Source organism: Carlito syrichta, unplaced genomic scaffold (assembly GCF_000164805.1).
Source record: "Carlito syrichta isolate Samal-C Ts95f unplaced genomic scaffold, Tarsius_syrichta-2.0.1 Scaffold302276, whole genome shotgun sequence".
Taxonomy (NCBI): Eukaryota; Metazoa; Chordata; class Mammalia; order Primates; family Tarsiidae; genus Carlito; species Carlito syrichta.
This window is the reverse complement of record NW_007246372.1, coordinates 737,430-759,146: the sequence shown is the minus strand read 5'-3', so window position 1 is coordinate 759,146 and position 21,717 is coordinate 737,430. Positions and strand designations below refer to the sequence as shown.

The 21,717-nt window shown below is 43.3% G+C and overlaps 1 protein-coding gene across 2 annotated transcripts in view; it reads left to right on the top strand.

Annotated features, from left to right (window-relative positions):
• Positions 1-21,717, top strand: part of MORC2 (MORC family CW-type zinc finger 2) — a 43,068-nt gene that overhangs the window by 12,760 nt on the left and 8,591 nt on the right. For both annotated transcript variants that reach the window (XM_021711422.1, XM_008056186.1), the window contains exons 4-17: positions 5,248-5,316; positions 6,106-6,196; positions 9,649-9,757; positions 14,351-14,510; positions 14,625-14,736; positions 15,222-15,347; positions 15,934-16,013; positions 16,687-16,769; positions 17,336-17,421; positions 18,820-18,960; positions 19,054-19,208; positions 19,312-19,440; positions 19,994-20,099; positions 20,405-20,537. In XM_021711422.1, the coding sequence (XP_021567097.1) occupies positions 5,248-5,316; positions 6,106-6,196; positions 9,649-9,757; positions 14,351-14,510; positions 14,625-14,736; positions 15,222-15,347; positions 15,934-16,013; positions 16,687-16,769; positions 17,336-17,421; positions 18,820-18,960; positions 19,054-19,208; positions 19,312-19,440; positions 19,994-20,099; positions 20,405-20,537 (1,580 nt within the window). The remainder of the gene's footprint in view (positions 1-5,247; positions 5,317-6,105; positions 6,197-9,648; positions 9,758-14,350; positions 14,511-14,624; positions 14,737-15,221; positions 15,348-15,933; positions 16,014-16,686; positions 16,770-17,335; positions 17,422-18,819; positions 18,961-19,053; positions 19,209-19,311; positions 19,441-19,993; positions 20,100-20,404; positions 20,538-21,717) is intronic.

The following is a 21,717-nucleotide window of genomic DNA, read 5'->3' as shown; positions in this document are numbered from 1 at the left end:
GTTGCCCAGGCGGGTCTCGAACCTGCGGGCTCAGGCAATCCACTCACCTCAGCCTCCCAAAGGCACAGGATTACAGGCTGAGCCACCGAGCCCGGCTCCTTTAATGTTATTAATTATGGAGAATCTCTCTCAGATGTGATGAATTTATCATGCCTGATATACTTCGGAGCAAAGAAAATCTTTAGAGCAGCTAAAATTCATCTATACTGCTTTAGTTCTGAAAACTTTTAGTTCAAAAGGCTATTCCAGATTGGTGAAAGTAAGACTCCTATTTTTTAGATGAAAGTAACAGGAAAAGCCACACAACAAAAGAATATTAGAAGATAGTTACTGAACCCCCAGGTCAGATGGAGCACCTTTCTAAGTCAAAGCATGAATCTTATGTCTGAGTTTGCTTTTGTGAGGAGTGATAACAGTTACCTCTGAAAGAAATAAGGGCTCTTTTAATCACTGCACAGATGATAAAGCAGAGAATGGGCTTCCAAGTGATGATGAAGGGACAAATAATAGTTGGGTCTACTTGGAAGAAGTTTTTAAAAATTCTCTCTGCTCCCTTCTATCACCTTTGGTGGGTGAATTTCAACGAGGAAATTTAGCCCTTTTTCACTTGAGACATCTCGCGGGTCACATACCAGCAACTTGACCACACTTTTTTACAATATAGTGAAAAACAAATCTTTCATATTAAATTAGTATAGCATTGGAACCAATTATTTTATTGTAATGATATTTGGCTTATAATGGAATTTTGACATTGAGGAAGTTATTTGACCAAAAAAACCACAAAGTTTTATATCTTATATTTTTCTAACATGGTAACATGTGAAATAGTCTCCAACATGACATGCATTGTAGGTTCGTTGATACATGTTGTGCAGTGGTAATTTGACATCTTCTACTTGGTGTTTTTCTATTTGAGCAGACAGTGCAGTCTTATTTTCTTCCCCCCACATTAATAATATGTAATTTGTTGTCCAGTATGTGCACCACTGTGAAAGTACTTCACACATTCTCTTTCTATGTAATAGCAGCTTTTTAAAAAATGTATATCTCAGTATATATTCCATCTCTTTATTTGTTTTGTATGCAATTTGAACAGAAAACTTCAAGGAAACATACATTTTTGAGAAATTTACGCTGGTAAAAGTTTGTCCTATATAATCACCAGCAATCTCTTTATGTCCCCTCTAAGGGTTAGTTTTTGGATTTCAATTTAAATAAAGACCCAGATGCACCTTTATTCTGTGTTGATTCTGCTCTTGTTGTGTTTAGGGAATATAGTTCACAGAGGATGAGGTGGTGTCTTTGCTTTAAGAACTTAGTCTGATTGAAGAGACAGCATATTACAGATGATTCGAGAACAATAATGATCTTGAGGGAATAGTTAAGACATTGAAGGTTTAAATGGTGAAATAAAGGCACTAAGCATTAAAGCATTTTAGAAAGAGACTTGATTTACTCCAAGTACCTAGAGATTGGGAGTCTTAACTGAGGCATCCTTAACTCTCATACTTTTCTGCCTCGGAGCCTCATTAGCACATTCAGTAGGAGGAATAAGTGAAAGGAAACAGTAATAATCTTAATAGGATATAGTAGTAGGCATTATAGTATTAATACTATAAAGTCCTTGTTATTTTATATTATATTTTCTTATCTCCAGAGTATGTTTTCTTATCTCCAGTTCTTAAACTAGATTGATACTGAACTTGGAACTCATTCTAAACATTAGATGTAGTTTGAAATTGCCACAATGTCACATTTTAAAGACTGTGTTTAAATTTAAGAAGTACAAGAAAGGAGCCAGCCTCTCAAAGTGTAGAGGTGTTCATTTACCTAAAGCATTCTTGATGTTTGGGGCCAGATCATAACATGCTTATCAGAAGTAGGCTTTTTATTGACTTTTTCTACTTTCTGGGATAGGTAGTGCTACCTCCTTGGAAGAAAGATCCCTTTTGTGATATCAAGGGCAATGGTTAATAAGTAGAAAATTAGAGCAAATGAAACTGATACGAATATTGCTTAAACAAATTTTGGAGTATAATGAAGAACTTGGATGTCATTTTATTACAGCCTCTGTTTAGGACACCATTAATCTTATCACCTCCGAGTTTTGACTTATAGCTCCATTTGACACCTCTTGCTTCTTCCTTTTTTCTCTTCTCCCCAGTGGGAGTTAGATAAGGGATATCAGGATTGGGGAAGCCAGACTTGGCCCTCTTGGGTGATGTGCAGCCTTTCAGACTGGTTCTGACTGTCTTACACAGCTATAACCAGAATCTGAAATACAACTGCAAAGGAGGCAGTTTGGCTTCGCCTTCTCTGCCTTGTTTCCAAGTCGTATGGTGGGAGAGGGAACACAGCCTCCAGTTGCCTAGACTCACCTCTGTCTAAAATTCCTCCTCTTTCATCTCAGTTCTTGAAGTCTTCACATACTGCTCAGTGGACTGATTAAGTAAATATCAGTTATTAGGAATAAATCTCTGTGGTGGAATGTTTGGGAAAAGGAAGATAGTTTTGAGCAAGGAAGCCTTCTAGTTCTTGCTTGTTCTAGCTCAGTACTACTCATAAGGTGGTTCACCCATGGACAGTATCAGTATCACCTGGGAACTTGTTAGACATGCAAATTCTCAGGCCCCACCTCAGACCTGTGTAATCAGACTATTCAGGGTGGAGTCCAGAGTCTGTATTTTTATAAGCTCTTTGGATATTTCTTATGTGCTGCATTTTGCTCTAGCAGATAGGTTTCTCAGTCTCCTTCAGCTTAAGTTCTCCTATCCTTTAATTCCTACCTCATCTGCTGCAGAGTAACAGAGTAGAATTCATTAGACTATAATTCCATTAAGACAGTGGTCATATCAGCATTGTTTACTGCTCTTCTCATCGCAGGGCCAGGCACACAGGTGGTGCTCAATAAATAGTCATCGAAAAAACAAGTGATTGGTATAGGTATTAAAATCAGGTGAAGACACCACAATGTATCTGATTACAAAGTTGAAGAAGTTATGGCTGTATTAGTGAGTGTTTCTTGGCACTGAGACAGTATTGCCTGCGACCATGGACTGGAACATTACTAGCTGTTTACAGGCTGTTGGTCACTGTGTGACCAGAAAGATCCCCCCCCCCACCCAATGTAGGTCTCTTACACTTTTAAACTGCACAAAAAAGCTTTGAAGTGAAGTCCTTGAGCTAGAAAAGGATCCTAGAACCACTGTTAAATGATTGTGTGCTAAACCTGCCTGAGAGTTCTGTCCTAACACGGGGCCTAGATAGTAACTTCTTAGGTAGTATAGAAGAAATGCCAGAAATCTTTGGAGGCTTTTCAGGTACGCTTGAATTGAACTGATTTCTTATTTCAAAGCAGTGTCTTCGTGCACATTTTATGACTGTGGTGTATAGCAAGTAGCTCTTGGCTAGATTTAGAAAACCACTTTTGCCACACTCTACACCTGACCAAGTTTGAATCTCTCTATGATACTTTACTTCCTCTAGAGAGCAACTTTGAAGACTTTCTGCACTTTTCTCTTTCTTGTTCTTCAATACCACATCTCACTTGGATTCCCCCAGACTCTGATAAGAGGCACTGTCACAAGGATAAATTTTATCTACCAATAGTTCTCCCAGAAAGAGCCTCATCCTTGAGCTTTCAAGAAGCACTTGTAATGTACAGCTTCCTGAGCACTGAGTGATACTTGAAAATCTGTAGTTTATAGTCTTGTCAAAATAGCATTTTAAATTACATTAGCTAGAGGGTAGCCATAACTCACTTGCATTTTTAACCTGAGGGGAGTACAAAGAGCATTTAAAATTGTGAGATTTTTCAGCTTAGATAGTTGTATAAAGTAGGTGAATTGCAGCTTGAAGAAGCTTAAAAAATTCTCAGGGTCTGGGCTCCTAAATAGCCTTGGGCTTGTCCCTACTATTCCTTACACATACCACTTTCCTTTTAGAAATGCTACCTTTATCCCTGTGGCAAGAGTAGACTGAACAGCATCATACTGGGAGGTTGGTGTTAGTGGTTTCTTTCTTGGCTTGTGTGTATTCCCTGCATACACCCCTGCCTTACATTCTTCTTCGTGGTTACACTTAATCTAATTCCAAGCCTAGTTTCTGCTTTGCTCACCTAGTGCTCATTGTTATGTCAAAGGTCACCTTAGAAATGAATATAGCCCCCTTTCATATTTTGGGAACCACTTTGCCATCGTCTGTGATATGCTTGGACTCAGACTACTTTGTGTTACCACTTGCTGCTGCAGAAGACAACTACTGAAAGAAGAGATTCTTTTGTCTGCTGGAATGACATACTCAATCTATTGTATTCCTTTCCTGTTGACCAGGAAGCCCTGCCACAGTAACTATATGTCTCATTGTCAAAAGATTGTTCTTACTTCCTCAGGCAGATCCAGCTGAGAACTAAGGCACCTCTCACTGCACCTTGTGCTGTTTTACACTTGGGATGGGAAGCTCTTTCAGGGATCCATACCTAGCAGGGGATGTGACAGTGAATGTCAGTAGTCCAGAAATGGCAGCTGGCCAGGGGATGGTCATATATAGGCATAGTAATTCATTTGTTAGATAGCAGTTGCCACCACTGTGCCTATTGCTATATCTGGCTTGATGACTTTTTCTGAAGGCTACTCCAGACTTAACTCAAAGGAGATACTTTTGAGTTTGAGCAGCGTTGATAAGTATAGTGTCTAATAGTTGGAGTACTTTAGTGGCTTGGGGTCCATGACACAGTGCAGAAGTGACAATCAGGTGGAGAAAGGTGGAAGGATGATTCAAGTATGTGTGAAATACTTGCATATTCAATGGTTATGGGTATGGTTAAATGCAGGACCAGATATTTTCTTCTCTCCTTATAGATTCTCAAGTTTTGTTATGAACTAGAAAGCATTAAAGAACCTTTGATGGGAATTCATACCCTAAGGACCCTGAAGTTTAACTCACTATTAGCTTAGGAAGCTAGGTTTGGCCTGAACTTTTTGGGCCAAGTTTCATATTGATTTTTTTTTTTCTTTTGAGTAGGAGTCTCACTCTGTCACCCAGACTGGAGTTCAGTGGCATGCTCACGGCCTCCGCAGCCTTTACCTGCTGGGCTCAGGGGATCCTTCTGCCTCACCCTTCCAAGTAGTTGGAGCCACAGACATGCACCATGTCAAGCTACATATTGATCTGTCTTTTAATCATGCCCATATTGCCACCCTGTGGTGGGTAACAGCCCAGTAATGGCAGCTGCCTCTTTTACAGAAAGGCGAGAGGACCTTCGAGGAGGATTTATGCTTTGCTTTTTGGATGATGGAGCAGGAATGGATCCGAGTAAGTAATGAGATGATTATATGTTTCTTTGGAGGAAGATGTAACAGTTTTTACAAAATCCTTATGTGAATTTTTCTGTTGCTTTAATGTTGTGACTAGAAGATCTACATAGGGAGTGAGAAATCTGTTGAGGCATTTCAGACTTAATTCCACTAAAGTATTTGCTGTGTCTTATCCTAATGTGGGATGTGGGATCTGAATGACAACCTGAAGTCAGTCAGATTACCTGTTTCTTTTTTTTTTTTTGAGTTGGAGTCTCACTCTGTCACCCAGGCTGGAGTGCAGTGGCACACTCATGGCCACCGCAGCTTCAACTTGCTGGGCTTGGGTGATCCTTACACTTCAGCCTTCTATGTAGCTGGAAATACAGGTGCACGCCACCACGCCCGGCTAATTTTTGAATTTATTATAGAGGTGAGGTCTCACCAGGTTGCCCAGGCTGGTCTCGAAACCCTGGGCTCAGGCAGTCCTCTTGCCTCGGCCTCCCGAAGTGTTGGGATTACAGGCATGAGCCACTGCGTCCAGCCGTTTACCTGCCTCTTGACATATCAGCTTGCACGACATCCTGGAGCTGTAACTACAGAGGTCTCCCCTAGCCTTCTTACCATATTCTGGGATTAGAGCATAGGTCTAAGTGATGGAGATTTGCCTCACAGTCGTGAATTTTCTTGGGTGAGAGCTTTTAAGTAGACAAAGCCCTCTTGAATTTAACAAGGCTCAGAACTCTGACTTTGAGGATCCTGGGAAAGAAATACAAACTTTGCACTTTCTCTTATATCGCCACTTCAGGTGATGCTGCCAGTGTGATCCAGTTTGGGAAGTCAGCCAAGCGAACACCTGAGTCCACCCAGATTGGGCAGTACGGGAATGGCTTAAAATCGTAGGTATACTAGAAGCCTGTAACAGGTCTAGAACAAAGTCAAGTGATACTCTCCTGCCTAAGAGTAGGATGAAAACTTTCCTTCTCCTTGTTTCTCCATGACTATAATTTTGGAGCAAGAGAAGAGTCAGAAAGCAGTAGTGGTTTTGGAGTAGCTTACCAACTATTGTCCAGCTGAGTTTGCCTTACAGATTGAAAAGTGTGAATGCCCAAAGCCTGTTGGGGCAGGAGAGACTATAGGTTTCTCTTGGTGTTGTGCCCTAGAACTGTGCCTCTCTTCCTATTGAAAATTCTTATTTTTATCCCCTAGTTGAGGATGTGAGCTCTCCTATGGGATTCTCCTATGGGATTGGGATTTGTCTGAGATAAGGGCATCGCCTCACAGTGTAGCAGTGTTTCGTAGCACCTGCTGCATGTCATGCTTTGTGCTAGGCACTGAGGATCCAGGGTAAGAAAGATAGATGTGAGCCCTTCTTCCTGGAGGACTCTCTCTATTCACATGTACTATAAGGCTCTATAGCAGGGACCTACCTAATGTCTTCAAATCGTTTGAGACTTTTTTCCCAGCCCTTGGTTCCCATTTGTGTAGTGTTTGGAATGTGTTGTTGTGGTTATGAGTAAAGCCCCAAGAGAAAAGTTTCTATTTCTGAAATGCTCACTTCCAGCTGTACATACCTTTGGTTGGAATAAGATTTAGTGGAATTGGAGTTTGTGCAAATGGAATCATGAGTCACATTTCTAGTCTTGCTATGGAAACATGATATTTAAGAGAGAGAGGTGGTTTGATCAGTTAACTGAATGAGTTGGGCCTCACGTGCAGTGGGTTTTGGGTGTGGAGAAGAAAGATACTGCTTCCAAAGAAATCAGGGACCTGGTGCCTGGACTTTGTGATTTATCTTTTAGGGCAGGAACCACATACCAAGCACTTACCATGTGCCAGGCACTGTGCCAGAAACTTTATATAGATGATCTCATTTAATCCTCTCTATATCCCTTTGAAGTATAAGTACTGTAATTCTCATTTTTCGTGAAAAAAAAAAAACTAAAGTTTATAAGGGTGAAATGACTTCAAAGGTTTAAAAATGCCTATGTGTAGAGCTAGGATATGAACCAGGTCTTTCTGACTGCAAAATGGAGCTACTATCCATTTCACTTCAACAAGCTAAGGTCCAAATTTATTTTTATTTTTATTTTAACGATGTGGGTTACGGTTCAGGATTAGGTACATAAGTGGTCATCGTATAGATGAAATTTGGGCCTCCCTTTGTTCCCCACTTCGCCTGGTTTGAATTCAGGTACCCTTAATGATGTATGCTTAAAATCTTATCTTAGCCATTTAATTACTTCTCTGAGCCTCAGCTTCCTCCTTTGTAAATTGAGATTGTAATATATACCAAGTAGGTTAAAGATTACATACTGTCATTGCTGAGAGCCTGGTTTCTTATTTCCCCCTTTTTGATCTTTCCATGGCAGATTCCTGGCCTGCCTTAGTGGGTCTGTGTAGGGCCTGTGTTTTTCACAGATGAATGATCTGGGGTGATTCTTATGCAGGTAATCTAAGTTCTCCAATACCAATCCCTCCTAGAATCATTGGAAACCCTGGCTTCACATCTGAATTGTAGGTCAGCTTCCTACCTAGTCCTATCTGTTCTGTGACCTCAGGCAAGCCATTCACCTCTCTGAATGTCTGCTGCTTAATCTAGAAAAAGGGATCTTAATTGCTGACATTCTCTCTTACAGAGTAAGGTTCAGAAGCAAAGGAAATGTGACTCTGAAAGTGCTTAGAAGATTGGGAAGGAAAGTGTACAGAAGTTGAGAGTGTTGTCAGCATATTTTAGTAGACTTTTGTGAAGGTCCTATTGAGATGGAGCCATCTAGTGTTCGAAGTAAACAGTGTAATCATTTTGAAGCCAATTCAGAAATTGAAAAATAGTTTCAGGTGGAGGTAATTTTGGGTGAGAATAGGACTGAGATGCCGGGAAACCAACAGAAAGGAGGTGTTTGGGGTTCTTGCTATATGTAGGCCCTAAAATCAGGATCAAAGACAGAGGGAAGACAGGTACAGAGTGAGAGTTTTTGCCAAATTAGGGCAAGAGCAAGCTTTGATAGAAGGCAAGATAATGTGCCTCATTTCCCTACCTGTGAGCTTCAGGGAGGAAGGAGGGCTGTGAAATTGTCGGGGGGGATAGCATTGCCAGCACTTTGAGTACTGGAGGAGGAAGAGAAGCAGGACTTGGCAGCCTCCAGGGCATCTCTGGATAGTGTCCTGGGAGTTTTCTGAGTGTTTGGGGAAATGGGGCATGGCATTCATTTGTGTGCTTGCCATGGCTTTCTGGTTTATATTTGTACATAGAAGAAAGTAAAGAGGCTTCCCACCTCCACCATCTCCCTGGGGTGTTATGAAGACTAGTGAGATAATAGCCAGAAAGCTCCAGAAGCTGCTCAGAAGAAAGGAGCTAAAGAGCTCCATTGTTCAGTGGGCATTCCTCCTGCTGGTGCTTCACACTTCTGCCCTGCTCTGCTGCCTGGAAAGGCCTGTCCCTGCCTGCTCCTTAGCTGGTTTAAAGTGGCCAAACAGGAAGGAAGCAGTTGATTCCATTCAGACTTTTGTTTTTTGAAAGTCAGCCTCAAGGCACAGTTCCCAGAAACCAGTTGCACCCCAAAGCAGAGACCTGTCTGTGTCATAATGAGATTGAGGTGGCACAACAATTCTGAGGCAGGAGATGACTCTAGTTACTGGACACAAGCTAATCATAGGCCTCTTTGAATACTGTGGTCAAGATTTCTATTTTGTTAGCTATGTTTTACTTAGCCTTGGGTTCATACTGTATTTTTGAGGACTTGTGAGTGTAGGGACTGAACTGACCCCTTGATGATGCTGCCATCTGATGAGTGGGCAGGAGGAGAGCTTGTGTCATCCAAGGAAGGACAGAATGGGAACCTGGTGTGGTCACCATGGAAGATGTTACCATGTAGGTACCAGCTACTAGAGTAAAGTTTACACAGTTTAGCTTACACAGTTAATTACCAAAATGTTTTGGTAATGGTGGCAGAGGGTACACTGACTCTCATATGGCTAGGATGAACCTGGAGCTCGAGGACAGCAGGTATACTTGTTAGCATTGTGACAGTAGCCTGGGAGTGAGACTAATCTGGGACTGGCCGTTGGCAGTGAACGTGCCCTGGAAGAGTGGTGAGAGAACACTGTATGGTGAGTAAGTGTAGTTGAAAGGGTTGTAGGTAAAGGTTGTAAGGAATTGCAGGCAGGTGGAAAAGCAGAGCAAGTGTCAGAAAGGTGGAGAGGGAACAGGGACTATGAAACTTAACTAGGATCCTGGGACCCAGGGAGGCCTTTAGGAGGGTTTCAGTCACGCCCACAGGGTGGATTTATTCCTTTTTCAGATGAACTTTTTAATCTCTGGGAGAATAACATATTTCTGCTTCCCATTTAGGGGCTCAATGCGCATTGGGAAGGATTTTATCCTCTTCACCAAGAAAGAAGACACCATGACCTGCCTCTTCCTGTCTCGCACCTTTCATGAAGAAGAAGGCATTGATGAAGTAGGTCCTATGCTGCTGTCTTCATTGTAGTCTAAGAATGTGGTCTGTATACCAGTCCTCTGAAACTTGTTGAGGCTTTATGATTGGACCAAATATGTGGTCTGAATTGCTACTCACATTTCCCGAGTGTGTCCAAGTTGTTTTCATAGGTTGTTGGCAGTGCTGGGCTCTTTGAGTTTCTAGGATTGGCATGCATGCCACCTAATTGTTAGCAATTAGCTGGTTGGATGAATTGGTTGAGAGGTTAAGGCAGATACCTTAATGTAAGAGGAAGTCAAATCCCAAAGCACTTCAGAGAACAGCTGTTTCTGAGGTGAGACCCTCAAGTGGCAGGAATTAAGAGTTAGATTTGCAGCTTCTTTAGATCTACCACTTGAATGCCATCTCTGGGGCCAATAACTGACTGAAGGGATCTCCTCTGTACAGGTTTCTTAACAGTGTTACCATGGAGAGGCTTTTTTTCTTTTTTCTTTTTCTTTTTTTGAGTTGGAGTCTCACTCTGTAGCCTAGGCTGGAGTGCAGTGACACACTCACAGCTACCCCAGCATCGACGTACTAGGCTTCGGCGACCCGTCCAAGTAGCCGGAAATATAGACTTGCACTACCATGCTTGACTATTTTTTATTTTATTGTAGAGACGAGGTGTTGCCAAGTTGCCCAGGCTGTTCGTGAACCTGCGGGCTCAGGCAATCCACTCGCCTTGGCCTCCCAATGTGCTGGGATTACAGGCTGAGCCACTGAGCCCAGCTTTTTTTTTTTTTTTTTTTTTTTTTAAATCAGAGTATTTTGGGCTTCCTTGTGTGTTGTTTCCACATGATGGTGATTTTGTGGCATGTGCTGTGATTGCATTTCCCTTTTGAGGAAATGTGTTTCTCTAACTGCCTATGTCATGAGCCACAAATCAGACACATGCCATATGCAGAGAGTCTGGATAGATGGCAAAACAGGTGAATGTACAGAAAACATCAACAAGAAAATGGCAGTTGATGCTCTGGGTCTCAATTAGGGAGTGGTTGCTATATAACTTCAGTGATTATTGCTATGCTGGAAGGAACATTTATTGAATTCAGAATATTCTGACTCTAAAACATTTTGGTAATTAACTGTATAAGCTAAACACATGCCCAGATGATTCTTTGTGTACTTGTGACTCAGGTATCTGCAGAGCTATTTCTGGTGATATCTGTGCCCCCACGTTGGGAGAGTCAGGATAGTTCTTTAGACTACCCATCCTTAGACTGGACTCTGATCTCCTTTGTGTGTGAGAAATGGAGGCCAGGGCTTGAGAGAAAGGGGGCTAAGAGTTTCTGTAGAAAGAAATCCATGGCTGTTACAGAAGCAGATAGTTGAATTCAGACTTTCAATTTAAATTAATCTCTATTGGTTAGCTGAGATTAAATTTATACTGGCCCTGTTTAGATGTGAGCCTCAATCATAGCAAACTAGTTCATATTGGGAATGGTAAACTATCTGTTCGCTTCATCATTACATAGCAGGCCAGTGGGTTTGTTTGCCTTTTTGGTGTGGTGTGTTAGTACATTCAGCATACTTGTAGTGAGAGAAGCATTGCTGGTCTTCTAGGAGAAGGTAGGACAGAAGAATGTAGCCTGGCCTGAGGTTTTAAGAATTGTTTCCTGATGAAGGACTGAGGGTGGTATAGTCAGTAGAAGCAGCCTGCTCAAGTCCCTGAAGGCTGTAGGAGGTGACTTGGAACAGAACCACCTGGAGAAAGGTGGTGACCTCTGGAAGACGGGGAGGACCAGGTTAGACTTGACCTCAGGGCCTTCAATAAGACCCTGTGTGGGACTTTATTAAACAAGGTTGTGCCAGTATCAGAGTTTCTCTTATAAAGATCTGTGTGGTTATGATGTGGTGATTGAATTGAAAGGTTGGGGATGGCTGGGCTCGGTGGCTCAGCTTGTAATCCCAGCACTTTGGGAGGCCGGGGCGAGTGGATTGCCTGAGCCCACGAGTTTGAGACCAGCCTGGGCAACTTGGCGAGACCTCATCTCTACAATTAAAAAAAAAAAATTAGGCGGACGTGGTAGTGCGCCTGTAGTTCCAGATACTTGGAAGACTGAGGCGGAAGGATCTTGTGAGCCCAGCAGGTTGACTGGGGTAGCTGTGAGTGCACCACTGCACTTCAACCTGGGCAACAGAGTGAGACTCCAACTCAAAAAAAAAAAGTTGGGGGTGAGTGCTGGAGTGTTCCTTTTGAGAGGTCTAAGCTGTGTGTAGCTGGTAGGACTCTCAGTAGGGCAGTGAGATAAATAGATGGAGTTGTCAACTCTTTAGGATGTGAACCCCAAAGATTGGTTAGTAGAGGGAGAAAAGGGAAGGGGGAGAGGCTCATAGGTTCTGCTGTTGCAGATGAGGGGTAGGCTGTATGGAGCTGGGGACGAATGGAAGGGGAGGATGTATGAAGGGGAAAAGTGTAAGTTTCTTCTGAACATGCAAAGTGAAGTCTCAGTCTGGAGTTTGGGGGAGGTCTGAGGGCTCTGGGATTCTTGGTAGCAAATGAGGGTCACCTAAAGGAGAGAGAGCAGAGTGGGAAGAGGTCCTGAGACCTAAGGCATGCCAGCAACTACAGGTCAGAGAATGGGGCCGAGGAAACAGAGGGTGGCCAGAAAGGTAGGAGGAAAACCAGGTGAGTGGTGTCATTGAAGCTTAAGAAGTGTTCCCATGGGCATTCATGCCCATGGTTGAAAGTGATGCCATTGTCACCTGAGACTGCTGTGAAGAATGGGAGGTATAGAGTGAGGTACAGATTCAAAGAACACACGTGGAACTCAATTTCCCTGGTGGAGAGGCTAGGTTGAGATTTTTTTTCCTTACTTGGTGCTAGAAGGTCACTATTTTGGATTGTACTCTAGTGCAAACTCAGCCAGGATTTCAAAATAAGATCATTTTCGACTGAGGAGGAATGTGTCCAAACTAGCCCTAGGGTTGAAACACTTTTAGCACAAAACTTCTTAGAAACCAGCAAAATGTTTCAGAACTCTTAAACAGTCGATCATCTTGGTGACATCCTGTGACAGGTTCCTGGGTCCTTGTTAAGATAGGGTCCCTTTTTCCTAAGGTGGGCCATCTGGTTTGTTGTACAGAGGGGATTCTTTCAGTTAGCTATCGGTGGGGCTTTGCAAGGGCTACTGACTCAGGAAGCTGGAGGAGCACAGTGAGGTCTTCGGGGAAGTGGCATTTGAGGCTGGATTTTTAAAGAAACAATAGTATTTTTTTTTTAAGCAAAATTTTTTGGTTTTTTTCTTTTTTAATTTTAAAGACGTAGAGGTACAATTCAGGATTAGGTATACAAGTGGTCATCATACAGGTAAAGTTTGGGCCTCTTTTTGGTCTCTACTTTGTCTGGTTTGAGATCAGGTACCCTTATTGATGTTGTGTCCCTGTCTCCCATTGTGCCCTCTCCACCCCCCCCACCCCCCGCAGTATCCTGCTACTGCCAAACCCCTTCTTACAGTATTATGGAAATTGTTCAGGGTCTGCTTACGAGTGAGAACATGTAGTATTCTGTTCTTTGTTTCTGTAATAGATCACTGAGTATGCTAGACTCGTAAGTACATCCAAGTTGCTGTGAAGTCCATATATTTGTCCTTCTCTTTATGGCTGCATATTATTCCATTGTATAAGGAGTAGGACTTTTTTAAACATTCTTTAGACATTATTAAAATTAGATTCCATCTGTTAGTGATGAGCCAGGTTGTGACAAACCCCCCCAAATTAAAATCCATATATATGAAAGAGTGCATTAAAATATGTATACAGTTGAAATGATCATTATAAAGCTAACACCTATGTCACCATCATCATAGACTAATATTAGAAGTCTTGTGTGCCCCCACCAATCATATTTCTCATTGCACCCCTAAATTACCTTCAGGTAATTTCTCTGATGATCATTTCCTTCTTTTTCTCTATAGTCTGTCACCTGAGTCTGCATCCTTAAATAATAGTTTTACCCGTTTACAAATTTTATAGAAATGGATTAATACTGTAGGGTTTTTTTGTGATCTTATTTCACGTAACATTGTGTTTATGAGATTCATTCATGTTGTTGCTGGAAGATGTTTGTTCATTTTTCATTACTACATAGTATTCTATTAGAGTTTAACTTAGCCACTATAGATTGGTTATTTTGGTTATTTTTATACATGTTTCCTGGTACATATGTACAATAGTTTCTCCTAGGATATTATAGCTAGGAGTGGAATTGCTGAGCTGTATAGGTTATGTTATATGTATCTTCAGATTCACTAGATAATTGGAAATATATTTTTTCCAGTAGTAAGAATAGAATTTTTACCAAATTAAGAAAATGGCCAGAACAATTCCAAACAGGGAAATTCCCATGCAGATACTCTTCAGGGTGTAAGCTAGCATATTCAGCACTATTTCTTAAAGGAACTGGTGATGTGTGGCTGAATCTTGGGAAGGACAGAAGCAACAGAGCCTCTGGTGCCAAACTATGGAACTTGGGCCTCACTTCTGGGACTCTGTGGAGAGACAAGACAGATGCACATTTTGGAAAAGACTCTTCTGGGGCCTCCCTTAAGTTGTCTGCTTGTTCTTACTCCAAAGGTGATAGTCCCATTGCCCACCTGGAATACTCGGACCCGGGAACCTATCACAGACAACGTAGAAAAGTTTGCCATTGAGTCCGAACTCATCTATAAATACTCGCCCTTCCGTACTGAGGAGGAAGTGATGGCTCAGTTCACGAAGATTCCTGGGGACAGTGGTAAGTAGGCTTCGAACTTGAAGATCGTAGAATCCAGCAACTCCAGAGCCACAAGTGGTATGGGGATGGACCAGGGGCACCTAGCAGGATGAAAGGAGGATTTCTGTTACTCAGGAACATTGGTGATCATCTTCAATCTCAAACTCATGGATAATGGAGAGCCTGAACTAGATATCATCTCAGATCCAAGAGATATTCAGATGGCAGAGACCTCCCCAGAGGGCACGTGAGTATGGCTGGAAGGGAGGGAGGCTGTGAAACTGGTGTTCGGTCTCTCAGGAAATGACTTCAGGGAAGGAGGAGAGAACACATTCCTTGAATTGCTCTCAGTGGCAGCATTGAAGTTGATGGAGGTGATAGCTCCATGTCTTCTTGACACAAGGCAGAGGGCTGAACATAGAAGGACAGCATACCCTCAGTTAAGCTAAAAGATTAATGATTGTCTGCTCCAGCTCCCTGATTGCAGGGAGAGAGGAATTGCCCAGGATTCCATGGTAGGGCCAAGTCAGGGGTCTTTGGGGCTCCTGTGCTGGGGATTTAAGAGGGGGCAGAATGAGGTGCTCATGCTGAGGGAGCACCCTGTCAGAGTGGCACGAGAAACTGAGGTATGAGGTGAAAAGATAGAGAACCTACAGAGAGGATGTTGTGTGCCCTTGGTCATGTTTGTTATGGGGCGCGGGTGGCAGCACTTTTCTGTTCCTGCCACTCCAGGAAGCCAGAGCGACGCTCATTCCGTGCCTATGCGGCTGTGCTCTATATTGATCCCCGGATGAGGATCTTCATACACGGGCACAAGGTGCAGACCAAGAGACTTTCCTGCTGCCTATACAAGCCAAGGTAGGGGCCTGTGCACCCTGGCCCACTGTCTTCTGTGGGCTGAGGACTTGGCCATGTTTCTTTGGGGCATTGTTGGAGGACAGTAAGAATCTCTGACAGTGCTGATTGTTTGCACCTTTAAGTTGCCTGTGACTATTCACACAGTCACTTCTAGGTCCTGAGGGAAGAACAGAGGTGGCTGACGGTCTGTGGAGGTTAACTGGCTACGCTCATTGAATGTCAGTGCCTTTGTGGTGGGGGGAGGGTGCCCTGCCTGGCACAGCCAGCTGTCTGAGTCTCTTAGCTTCAGGGCCCTGGGACCTTTGGACACTACACAGGAAAGCAAAGACCCTGGCTTATTGCTGAGGTTTGTTTCTGTCATGGGATTAATGATACACCTGATGACAGTGAAGTTGCTTATCAAAAATAGCAGAAGACCAGGGGCAAGTGAATCTTTTTACTAAAGTAAGTTTGGCTTTGTCTCATTATGAGGGACCAGGACAGCATGGTTTGGAAAGAGGCAGGAAGGCAGGGTGCTTCCTCAACTTGGGTTGGCCACCTGTCTCACTGCTGCTTGGGCTCTCAGGTTGTGTTTTCCACTGTTCAGGATGTACAAGTACACATCAAGCCGTTTCAAGACCCGTGCAGAGCAGGAGGTGAAGAAAGCAGAGCACGTAGCACGGATTGGTAATGCCACTCCCTGTGTTGGTGAGGGGTGGGGGATGCTGCCAAAGCAAGGGATCCAGGAAACAGCCTCTGTTCACCACTCAGGGACAAGGCTGCTGTCCTATAAACTACAGCCCATTCCTTTTTAGCCCTTTCCCCCACATGTCAACCCCCTCAGCACTTACTCTTTTTGGACTCTACTTTCTCTATAGAGCCTAAAAATGTCAACTTTTAGCTTGCCCAGAGTGAAGAATTCTTCTGGACCAAATACGTATAAAATTGATTTTCCTTACTCCAGGGCAAAAATCTCAAGATCACTCATGTTAAGGAATTCTCAGGGGTTGTTGGATGCTTCATTGGCTGAAGACTTCTTTAGTTTTCAGCTTATGCTGAGAGTTTAACTCTAGTTGCCTTGGGCATTTCTTAATCTGTTTGATTCACTTGTTAAGTTCAAAAAGCACTTCAGGTTTTCTTTGGGGCCTCTGATAAGTTTAATTGCCAGATTTTCCTTCTTGAACTTACTCTGTGCTCTAGGCAGAGGCTGCTCTTGTGTTGCTTGTGTACCTCCCATAGCTCTTCCTTTCCTTGATGGTATATGCACTTCTTGTCCAGCAGAGGCTGTGCTATGAATATAGGAGGGATGACAGAGTTTTGAACTTTTGCATTCCTTATCATGATTTCTTCTGGGTTTCAGCTGAAGAGAAGGCGCGTGAGGCGGAGAGCAAAGCTCGTACATTAGAAGTACGCCTAGGTGGAGACCTCACACGTGACTCTAGGGTAAGGCCTGGGACCCAGACGACTGTCCTCTAGCATTTCTGACATTTGGAGCCTATGTCATGCAAGTCTGGTCAAGTGAAACACAGCTTTTGAGTTTGTCCCCAGTGAGGGCCATTTTCTGGTATATAGAAATAAATTTCCACACGTCAGATGTGGTTTCTTTTTTTTTTGAGTTGGAGTCTCACTCTGTCGCCCAGATTGGAGTGCAGTGGCTGCTCCCGGCCACTGCAACCTCGACCTGCTGGGCTTCGGCGATCCTTCCGATTCAGCCTTCCAAGTAGCTGGAACTACAGCCACGCGCTACCACACCTGGCTAATTTTTGTATTTATTGTAGAGATGAGGTCTCACCAAGTTGCCCAGGTGGGTCTCGAACCCGCGGGCTCAGACAATCCACTCACCTCAGCCTCCCAAGGCGCGGGATTACAGGCTGAGCCACCGAGTCCGGCAGGTGTGGTTTCACATTCATTTGAGTTAAAGTGAGAAATTTAAATGTGATGTTATAGTATTACTTGCTGTGACCCTGAGTACCACCTCCCCTCACCTGATAATTGATGTGTGTGTCCAGGTGATGTTGCGACAGGTCCAGAACACTGCCATCACCCTGCGCAGAGAAGCTGATGTTAAGAAGAGGATCAAGGAGGCCAAGCAACGGTGAGTGCCAGGGCTGTCCTTTGACTTTTAAAGTAATGTAGCTTTTGTACTGATTACTGACAGGTTACTATTCTGTCATCAAGACTGCTCTGAGAATGCCATTAATGTTGTGATCCCTAATGCTTGTCAAATGCCCCCTGAAGGAGGGAGGTCTTCCCCTGAGCCCTCAGCTCTTTCCTGAGTCAAGAAAAGGTAGGGCAGAACGACACCTTGAGTTGAATATCAAAACATCTTCACTGGTACTGCCTCACCTTTTCTTTTTCCCTTTTTCTTCCTTTTCATTTAAAGTATGTATAAAATGCTTATTGTAAGACTTGAAAAATAGAAAATACTTAATAAAATTTTAAAACTTCTTAGACTTCTACCACCTGGTGATAGGTACTCTTAATTTTTTTTTTTTTTTTTGAGTCAGACATCTAGGCTGGAGTGCAGTGGCACAATCATGGCTCACTGTAGCCTAGACCTCCTGGTCTCGGGTGATCCTTCCATCTCAGCCTCCTGAGTAGTTGGGACTACAGGTGTATACTACCATGCCTGACCTATTTAAAAAAAATTTTTTTTGTAGAGACAAGGGCTCACTGTGTTGCCCAGCCTGGTCTTGAACTTCTGGGCTCAAGCAGTTCTCTTGCCTTGGTCTCCTGGAGTACTGGGATTATAGGCGTGAGTCACTGTGACTGGTCTTAATTTTTTATGATATATCTATATTTTTCATATTCATTCTTTCCTCATTGGTTACAAATGTGGAACAATGCTGCAGATTGTATTATTCTACCACATTTGTGTACTTTTTCATTTAAAATTTGAATCATTAAATTATCTCCTTGTCCCACCTCTATGTCTTGAGCCTCTCAGGTCTGGGGCTTAAATTACTGTTTTGCTTTTTGTTGGCCTCCTTGCTCCACAGGCATGAGTTTCAAGTTTCTTCTGTCCAAATGAGTCTCCAAGTGAGTCTTCTGCTCATCCATCTGCTCTTCAACTTCCAAGATTTAGTTGACGTTAAACACTTCATGGCATCTTGTTTATTGTTCTTGTGAATTTTTGCCTTCTAAAAAAATACTAATTTACTGTCACATTAGTGGATTTTGGGGAAGGTATGAAGTTAACCTGGTGTTAATTCTACCACATAACTATTTGCACAGCGGCTTTGTAGTAACCCATTTATACTTAAATCCATCCCTGTTTTATTACCAAAAAGTCAAACTCATATGCTTTTAATTAGGGATGTTCAGAGTCAGTACACAATGCCTATCCCTGTCAAGTCTAACAGAGGTTACACATTGAATGGAGATGCAAAACTCTTTGTTTAACATGTCTCAAGCTTAAGCTCAGCATACCTTAAAACATCGTGGTGTTTGTGTGCTAATGGGTAAATCTGCCTAAATTTTTTTGTTGTCTTAGAGCACTTAAAGAACCTAAGGAACTGAATTTCGTTTTTGGGGTCAACATTGAACACCGGTATCTGGATGGCATGTTCATCTACAACTGTAGCCGCCTGATCAAGATGTATGAGAAAGTGGGCCCACAACTGGAAGGGGGCATGTGAGTACTACCCAAAGAGAGCTTTCCAGCTCAAGGTAGATGGCAGGAAGGTGTTGCCCATGGAGTGACGAACTGTATTCTCTCTCCCTGCAGGGCATGTGGTGGGGTTGTTGGGGTTGTTGATGTGCCCTACCTGGTTCTGGAGCCTACACACAATAAGCAGGACTTTGCTGATGCCAAGGAGTACCGGCACTTGCTGCGAGCAATGGGGGAGCACCTGGCACAGTACTGGAAAGACATTGCCATTGGTAATGGGTCTGGGTTACTGGGCTTCTGCTCTTTCTCTTCACTTGAATTTAGGAAGAGAGAGAGTCTGGCTCCTAATGTGATGTGTGGATGTTTGCCTTCTAGCTCAGCGGGGTATCATCAAGTTCTGGGACGAATTTGGCTACCTCTCTGCCAACTGGAACCAGCCCCCATCCAGTGAGCTGCGTTACAAACGCCGGAGAGCTATGGAAATTCCAACCACCATCCAGTGTGGTGAGTTGGGTGATTGGAACCCTCCTCCTTACTCGTTTTCATTAGTCCTTGACCCTTTTATTTCTGTCTTAATGCCAGCCTTCAGACTGGCCTGCTATTTGTGGACTTATGGTCCCACTAGAGATATGAGTTTATTTGGCAGTGACCCTATGAGCTCAGTCTTGAGGCTGTGCTAAGTTCTACCTGTCCCTCTTGAATGAGGCAGGTCATCTGATTGGCTCCCCATCTCCCCATGGCCTCTCAAGCTGCAGCTGGGCCTCATTTGGTTTGGTACTACATTGTTTCCAGTGTGAGAGTGGGTGACGGAACCAGGATCCTGCTAGAGGAGGGAGGGGGCATAACAGTCAATGAAATGAAGTTTTCAACCTTGCTGTAATCAGTGTTCCTGAGAAGAATTACTATTCTATGAGGACAGGCAGATCTGGAGCCAGAGTGAAGATCTTTGCCAGCAAAGTCTGGGGCGTCTTTGCCATGGGTCTGGCTGTGAGGAGCATGGATTAAAGATACAGTTGGTGGGGATGACTAACATATGGGGGTTTTCTGCTTTCTGCAGATCTGTGTTTGAAGTGGAGGACCCTCCCCTTTCAGCTGAGTTCTGTGGAAAAAGATTACCCTGACACTTGGGTTTGTTCTATGAACCCTGATCCTGAGCAGGACCGGTGAGCACCTTTTCCAGCAAGCCAATTGTGGCTACTTCTCCCTCCTACCCCATACTGTTCTCTCCTCTTCGGGAATAAGTAACTCGTTTCTTGGGAACAGTGAGTTATATCCTTAAGTCTGTCTTTTTGCACATAGTAAGTACCCAAGAAATGAGACTGTCCTGCAGTACTTATTAATTCCATCCACTGGGACCTCTGAGTTGGTTGTTCTTGTAACAGATGGCTTGGGTTGGCTGAAGAGGAAAGTCTTTGCCCTACTTGGAGCTCCATTTTACCACGGCCTCTCTAGTACCTTCTCTTTATAGGTGTGAGGCTTCTGAACAGAAGCAGAAGGTTCCCCTGGGGACATTTAGAAAGGACTTGAAGACACAGGAAGAGAAACAGAAACAGCTGACAGAGAAAATTCGCCAGCAGCAAGAGAAACTAGAGGCCCTTCAGGTATGCGGGTCCTGGGCAGTGGGTAAAGCCATCCTGTGTCAAAGCTCTGCCAGGGACAGGAACCTTCAGTGTCTCCCCTGTGCCCCTCAGTATCAGTTTCACCCTCCACACCCTCATGTTTGTATGCTTGCCAAAGCTTTCCAACTCCAGCCTCCAGGTCCAAACACACTTCTTTAAGTTCACCTTATTCTTTTAAAAAAGCACATTATTTATATACTTCAAAGTGGTCCAGTTCATTCAGAATGTGTATATGTAAATACATATATACATATATTTTTTGAGTTGGAGTCTCACTCTGTCGCCCAGGTTGGAGTGCAGTGGCCGCTCCTGGCCACTGCAGCCTTGACCTGCTGGGCTCCGGTGATCCTTCCGCCTCAGCCTTCCGAGTAGCCGGAATTATAGGCATGCACTACCACGCCTGGCTGATTTTTGATTTATTGTAGAGATGAGGTCTCGCCTGCCCAGGTGGGTCTCGAACCCACTCACCTCAGCCTCCCAAAGGTGCGGGATTACAGGCTGAGCCACCGAGCCCAGCTTAAATACATATTTTTTAAAGAAATATGAAGGTTATGCCATATATGTATTTTATGTACATAAAACTTTTTTTAAATGCATAATTATTTTATTGATAACTTTTTAGAAGTGTGAAAGACTTAAAGAGCTTACAAAATTCGATGACTTTTTACAGCTATTCTCAAATTATCCTTCAGAGTTTCTTTTTTGTTTTGAGTCAGGGTCTCATTCTGTTGCCCAGGTGCTATCATGCAGTGGCATGATCACAGATCATTGCATCCTCAACATTCTGGGCTAATGCAGTCTTTCTGCCTCAGCCTCCTGAGTAGTGGGACTACAGACAAATGCCACCATACCCATCGAATTTTTTAATTTTCTTTGTAGAGGCGAGGACTCTCTGTGTTGCCCAGGCTGGTCTCAAACTCTTGGGCTAATAAAGCACTCCTTCCACCTCAGCCCCCCAAAGTCCTGGGGTTATAGGCATGAGTCACTGTGCCCAGCTCCAGAGATATATGAATTTCAATTCTTTACCAGTGGTATAGGAGAGTTTTATTTTTAAATGTTTTTGCAGATTTGAAAGGCAAAGATACATATTTTATCATTTCAATTTCTTTTATATTTCTAAGGGTAGACAATTTTCCACATATCTACTTATGTTTCTTTTAGG